The 7,404-nt window shown below is 39.1% G+C and overlaps 1 protein-coding gene across 1 annotated transcript in view; it reads right to left on the bottom strand.

The window, feature by feature from the left end:
- Positions 1 to 636: 636 nt before the first annotated feature.
- Positions 637 to 7,404, bottom strand: part of gipc2 (GIPC PDZ domain containing family, member 2) — an 81,406-nt gene continuing 74,638 nt past the window's right edge. The window contains exons 4-6 of the mRNA XM_063065057.1: positions 6,556 to 6,665; positions 5,523 to 5,604; positions 637 to 2,786 (exon numbers count right to left, since the gene is read on the bottom strand). Of these exons, the coding sequence (XP_062921127.1) occupies positions 2,635 to 2,786; positions 5,523 to 5,604; positions 6,556 to 6,665 (344 nt within the window). The 3' untranslated portion in view covers positions 637 to 2,634. The remainder of the gene's footprint in view (positions 2,787 to 5,522; positions 5,605 to 6,555; positions 6,666 to 7,404) is intronic.

The following is a 7,404-nucleotide window of genomic DNA, read 5'->3' as shown; positions in this document are numbered from 1 at the left end:
AATGCAGTAGGCCAGGCAGCAGCTATGGAAAAGAGTTAACAGTCGACATTCCAGGCGAAGATCCTTCGTCGGGGCAGCTTCATCCCCACGCCATCAGATTTCTGAACAGTCCATGAACATTACCTCATTGATAGCCTTTTGCACTATTTTTGGAACGTAGTAATTTTTATGTATTGCACTGTACTGCTGTCAGTGATAATAAACCTGATATTGGTTACATTATTCATCGTCTAGAAATGAAAAGTACAGAAAGGTGAGTGGAATGTGCCAATATTTGGTTTCTATAATAAATTCCAACTTGGTTGAGAACAATAGTAGACAATGCCCATGAGTACCTCTGTTTCACTGTTGTGGCACCTGATTTGTTTGTTCTATTGTGTCCAGAAACCAGTATGATTGGCCAGCAGTTGCAATATTTGTATATGCTAAGCACCATTCTTAAAAGCAAGGATGTGGCTAACAAAATACATTGCTGGTATAGCTAAATAAATATTTTGTCAGTCATTGGAGGTATGACCAAAAGATGTGCTAATTATTAGTGTAAAATACTCAATTTTTTTTCCATGCAGGACAAGAAAAGCAAATTGACACAGTGTTTGTGAAAAAAAAACTTTAATAGAAAAAAATCTTTACAGAAGGCATTTTAACATGATGTAGTGTAAATCATTGTGTTTTCAGTAGTTCAATACCGAAGCACTGCTTTAGGTAAAGTAGTCATCATAAACTTAGTGAAGTCCAGTATGACTGTGCATGCTCAATAGACCAATGCTCAAAGAGTCATTTTTACTGGGAGGAGTTATTTTCCCTTTGATTGAAAGTGCAGAAGAAAGTCAGTTGTGCTTGGAGACAAAGCTAGTCCCATAAAGTTAAAACAGGCACATTTAGATCACTGCCAGCCTCCAAGCTGATTGATATTCCCATTTCTGAATCTGTTTGGTCCGAATTTGAAAGAGCTTTGGTGGAATTGATGTCTCATTGGTGGACAAACTTACAAGCATCAACAGCTTTTGATGCATCGGGATGTTTATACAATTATATTTCTGCATGTAACACATGCTAAGCCTACAGTATATCTAGCACATCAGTACTGAACCACACCTGAACATATACCTGGGCTGTCCAGGTATGTAACATGGAGCACAGTGATGGAGGATGGGCCACTCCAGAAAATCACACACCCAAGACCAAATTATGTGTATGGACCCATGGAGATCAAGTCTGGATGCTCGTCCAGAACCGTTTGAGGTAACTGATTCATTTTAAACAAATGTAGAGTTATAGCAATATAAAATGGAATGAGAATCAATACCCCGTTGAAAAATATAGTAATAACAACACAAATCCATCTGGATGTAGAACAAAGAGCTTAAATAAATAAACAAGATGTTGAAGATTATAGACATCCAATGCATGATGCAATCTCATTAATTATATCCAGTACATACCACACTAAAGTGAAAAGAACCTGTTCCAAGCAGTGGGTGGAAAAAGTTATACTGTTTGACTCACTAAAGGATTACACAAAAATTATTTTGATTAGGAGTCTTGGCTGATAATCAACCCATCCTGCGTCACTGATGATTCAGGAAGTGCTGTTGAATTAGTGAGCGTTGGAGGCTGGCATTCTAGGCGAGGGTATCATCCCAACTAGTGACAACCTAAACCACCATAATTAAATTCCAATCTACATTCAGATAAGTCAATAGGCAATGTGTATTTACAGACTAATTGAATAAATTTCAGTTACTAGATTATTAAAATACAAGTCCTATCAAATATATGATTAATCGGCTGTCCTGGTACCAAAGATCCAAACAGAATTAGCAAACAATTTAGCTAAAATACAGTGCAACATCATTAGGCACACCATGGTAAATCATTTTAAGACTTTGTAAATTATAAAACAAGGCTGTAGTTATAAAAACATTTGTTGGTTTGTAATTCCTTATATTTTGATTGAAAATACATTATGTCCAAATGACTAAAATTATAGAAAAAAACCCATTGGATTGAGAGGAGTGTACAAATACTCTTAGAAAATCTTTGGTCCAACACCATTTACAATTTGGAATGAATGCTATTGCCAAAATTAACTTTGGTGACATAAATGTTAAATACTCTCATTATTCACAGAAAGAGCAATGTTTGAAACTGTACTTGTTATTTGAACTAAATCGTTCTCAATTTTTTTTTTTTTTTTAAAAACACTTTGCCCAGTGATATATAGTCACTGAGGTTACAAGTGCTGCACCTTCTGTAGACCCTTAATAGTGGGAAGGGTGAGCTCGTATGGGGCTCAGTCCACTTAACATTGGCATGTAGTGCTGCTCTCTAGTGGAAACCAGAGAAAAACAGAAGTGATATATTCATCAATAGTGGGGAGTGAATGATTAGTAAGGCAAGATTGTCCTCTACTCCAACATGGAAAAGTAGTGGGTAGGGATGAGGGTGGTCTGTGTTTTATTGGATGGTCTTGTGATGGCCTGAGAAGTTACTGGACAAATTGAACACAATTTAAAAATGTGCTCATTCCACTCAGGCAACAAAGTCCATTTGGCATTTTTTTTTTTAAAAAGGAACTATCAATGAAGAGCTTCAAAATACTGCCTATCAATTCCTATCGAAATGTTGGCACTAAAGTCTTCCCTTCTTTGCGTCACCTATGGCGCCCCAGATATCAAAGACAAACTCATCTGGAAACGCAAAGTCGCCCAGGGCTTCATCGAGTGCCACTGCAAATTCATCAGGATTTTTCTTGTCCTTCCCAACCTCAACCATGGTTGCAGCTGAAAAGAAAGGAGAGAATAGGTTTTAACATAATGAATTTGTACAAAAGCTTTTAATACGGTAAAAAAAAGCATCTTGTGTGATACCAGCTGTCTTTCAAGACTCAGCCTACAATGGTGCAATTTAACCACTCAGCAATAGCGATTGAAGTATTTACTGCCCAACCAGTAACATTTAACAGAGAGGTAACAGAGAATTGACTGATGGATCATATGGTGTAGCATCTTCAACAGGCACTTCATGAGCAGATGGATATCAGATTTCGATTAGTTCATTGTCATCCTCGACAGGATACAATGAAGTTCCTTGCTCAAGTGGCGCAGTAGTGTAGCGGTTAGTGTAACGCTTTACCGCGGCAGCGACCCACATTCAATCATTGCCACTGTCTGTAAGAGGTTTGTTGTTAGGTAGAAGAGAGAAAAGGGAAAGGCCAGGGTGGAAGGTAATTAATTTAGTTAAGTCAATCCAGCAGAAACATGGATTCAATCCTGACCTCAAGTGCTGTTTGTGTGGAGTTTGCACGTTCTCCAGCTTCCTCCCACTTCATCCAAAGTCATGCATTGTGCCAAATTAACTGACCACTAAATAGCCTTTAAGTGTTCAGGTCAATAATGTCAGAATTTTGGGTTTGGGGAGAGGGTGGCAAAGTTGATAAGAAAGTGGGGAAATTAATAAAATGGGATTAATATTGGATTAGTGTGAATGGACAGTTAATGTTAAGGACTGTTTCTGTCCTGAATGGTTCTACGACTCAAAGTCCTACAGATCCTCTGTGGAGACAAACCACATCCAGCATTTAAAGGACACACACTGTTCCTGGAATCTGCTCCAAGCACTGAAACACTTATTAAAGCTATTCCTGATATTAAACTGCTCAGCATATCCTCCCGGAGCTGAGAAACAGTGATCTTTATCATTCTTGAATTAGTGTTCAGTCAACTCCAGTAGCTCTCTTTCTTGAAAGGGTGATGAATCTGTGGAATTCATTGCTAGAGATGGCTGTGGGGGTATATTTAAAGCAGAGGTTGACTCGGGTACTTGATTATTAAGGGCTTCAAAGATTATGGGAAAAAGGCAGGAGAATGGGGCTGAGAGGGAAAAATAAGTCATCCATGATTGAATGACAGAACAGACTGAAAGGGCTGAATGGCCTAATTCTGCTCCTACGTTTTATGACTTTCTAGCCAATCAGAAAACCTATACTCTGAGCCATTTGTCATTTTTCAATTGGGTATTGTGTAGCAACTCAAACTTGTAACCTGAAGCCTGTAATTACGTGGGTTTCCGCTGGGTGCTCTTCACTCTCCCCCCACTTTCCAAAGACGTGCTGGTCAAGGTTAGAGAGTTGTGGGAAGCATAGTGACACTTGCAGGCTGCCCCCAGCACAATGCCTGGAGTGTGCAGGTCGTTGATGCAAAACAACACATTTTACTGTACGTGTTGATGTACATGTGACAAATAAAGCTAACCAAAATTTAAAACCTGATAATGAGAGCCTGAACACATTTACTGGGCAGCTGGTGAGAAACAATATGGTCAGTTTTCCATACTGTATATTGTAGTCACCACGCACAATGTGCTCTCCTCTAGATTTAGGGGACCAAAAGCAGATTACAGAGATTTGATGGGTAATTTTTGTGGTATATCCACATTCTTGCCCATTAATAATTGTTTTAATGTTAACCTGTGATCGCATTTTCATGCTAACCTGAGTCCCTTCATCTCCTACGCTCTTCCGATACACATCATCTGCTAAAGGGCATGTAACAACCATCTGAACTGATTTCGGGTATGTCAGATAATCTTCAATTGGTCACTTTTATTTCTTATCCCCAATTTTTATTTTCATAATTTAAAATTATGTATAGAAGTACAAAATCATTAGTGTAAAATAATGAGGGGCATATATAGTTGAATGCAGCCCTTTTCCCAAGGCTGAGGAATAATGGAATAATCAAGAACAAGAAGACATGGGTTTAAGATGAGGGGGGAAAATTTAATAGGAAGAGTGAGTGTGTGTGTGTGTGTGTGTGTGTGTGTGTGTGTGTGTGTGTGTGTGTGTGTGTGTGTGTGTGTGGTGAGGGCAACACACACACATGTGGCATGAGCAGCAGGAAAAGTGCTCCGTTTAGTACAAGTTTTAAAAGACATTTGGGACAAGTACCATTTGGAGCAGCATGATAGCATAGCCGTTAGCAGTGATGACATCGCCAGGTTCATTTCCATCGCTGCATGTAAAGGGTTTATACATTCTCTCCATGACTGCATGGGTTTCCGCAGGTTGCTCCATTTCCTCCCACGTTCCATAGTCGTATGGGTAAGACCAGACATGGGAGCAGAACAAGGCCATTTGGCCCATCAAGTCTGCTCCACCATTCATTCATGGCTGACTTATTATTTCACTACAAGACCATAAGACATAGGTTTAGTAGGTTAATCAGTTACATTGGGGTAATTGGGTAGTGAGGACTCATGGGACCAGAAGGGCCTGTTACTGCTGTATAATAAAGATATTATTATATCTTTTATTAATAATAATGTTACTATAAATATTATCCTTTCCATGGGTTGGAAAGGTTCAGAAGGTTATGGGCCAAAAGCTGGCAAATGGGACGAGGTTGGACGGGACATCTTGGTCAGCATGGACCATTTGGGTGGAAGGGCCTGTTTCTGTGCTGTATAACTATCAATGCTATAATCATTCACTTGCACATGAAAAATAGCAACTAACTCACCTAGTTCCGTGTCCCTTATTCCCATATAACTTTCTAACAGGTCATCAACTTTGCTGATTGCTTTTTCTTCGAATTCAGTAGGCTGTTGGTTCAACCAAATAAAAATTAATTCAAGAATAAAATAAACAAATCTGTCACAATGATGTCAGTACTTTCAAAAGATTCAAGATTTAAGATTGTTTAATGTAATTTCCAGTACACAAGGAGAAAAAAAGTTTGAAAGGCCAGAAGGGCTTATTCTGCACTGTGTCTCAATAAACAGTCAACTCTTGCGCCACCCACCTCTTTATGCCAACTATCACCACCTCCAGTCTTTCAGATGATGGGCAGCATGATAGCATAGCAGTTAACAATGCTATACAATGCCAGCTGTAAGACTGGGGTTCAATTACCATTGCCGTCTGTAAGGAGTTTGTACATTTTCCTTTTGACTGCTTGGGTTTCCTCCAGTGATGCGTTTCAATGCGTGGCAAATAAAGCAAACCTCTTTTTAAAGGGTCTCAACCCAAAACATCAAATGTCCATTTCTTTCCACAGAAGTGGTTGACCCATTGAGTTCCTCCAGCAGTTTTTTTTTTTACTCCCCATCTCCACTTCGCAGAAGCCTTAAGTTGACAGTGTTCCATTGATATTCCCTCTTTTTCCCCCAAAGAAGTCTTGTTCTTCCCAGAATCAGGGCCAAACCTCAAAATAGCTCCCTAGTTGTCATTAACAGATAATGATTCAAGATAGGCAGAATAATAGTTTGCATGGACTAGATGGGCCGAAGGGACTGCTTTTGCATTGTAGTGTTCTATGACTCTACACACAAAAACACCACTCTGTTGCAGAAAGAAGGTACTCCAGAATTCTTGCTGGGCAACTTCAATGAGAATGAACGACAAAAGGTTTGCTCTGCATTTGTCCTGTGTTCTACGGCCAGGCAGCTTAACGCAAGTTCCATTTTAAGTGAAAATAACATGCAAACATTTTGACTTTGTGGATTTGAAATTCTTGAAGTATTTAAAACTTCACTCCATCTTGACCCACTTACCAACTCTTCCACAGTTGCAGGTCCCTTTGAACGTAATCGTAGTGTGCCCCTTCCTGTGCCAATCTTACCCTCGCCACCAGGTTTTCCTCGCGATCGGGGCTCAATCACATCTGACAAAAATGACATGAAATTTAAATGTCACAAGATGAATTACTGCTCAGAAAAGTTCAGAAGTAAATTTATTATCTTAGTACATACATGTTGAAATTTACTTGCAGACATTTACCAGAAAAATAAATACAAAAAGACAATCAAGTCTGTGAAAAATCATATATACAGAAAGACTAATAAATAACCAATGTTCCAGAGACAAACTGTTCTGTATAAAACAGATCAGGTAACTTGGGAGTTCTCAACTAACTGGTAATTGATTTACTGTCCCATGCACCAAGATAATTAAAAGCAGTTTTTCATACCATCCATAGCATCGCAAACATAGTAGAGCAGGATGATACAAAGGGAATCACAATCGCAGAATGCAGCATATAGTGTTACAGCTACAGAGAAAGTGCAGTGCAGGTAGGCAAGAAGGCACAAGGGCCATGAAGTGGTGGATTTGGGAGATTAAGAGATCTAGTAAAAGAAATCTACAGGAAACAAGTACAGTTGATGTTTCTACAATGAGTGAGACCAAAGGCGGAACCATAAATGCAAGTTAATTACTGTATAGTCAGGATTGCATTAGAAATACTGTTATTACAACCAAAGAGAGTAGCTCAGACAACCAGCACAGATGTATTTGTGAGGATGCTAGATTAGCATGCGAGGCAAAAATGAGGATTATTTTTGAGCAAGGGCCTTTGACCTGAAACATAAGCATGATTTCTCTTTCACAAGCAAGAGAAAATC

The sequence above is a fragment of the Mobula hypostoma genome, chromosome 12 (assembly GCF_963921235.1).
Source record: "Mobula hypostoma chromosome 12, sMobHyp1.1, whole genome shotgun sequence".
NCBI classification, from domain to species: domain Eukaryota; kingdom Metazoa; phylum Chordata; class Chondrichthyes; order Myliobatiformes; family Myliobatidae; genus Mobula; species Mobula hypostoma.
Note: the sequence above shows the minus strand (reverse complement) of the source record. Positions and strands in the feature narration are given on the sequence as shown.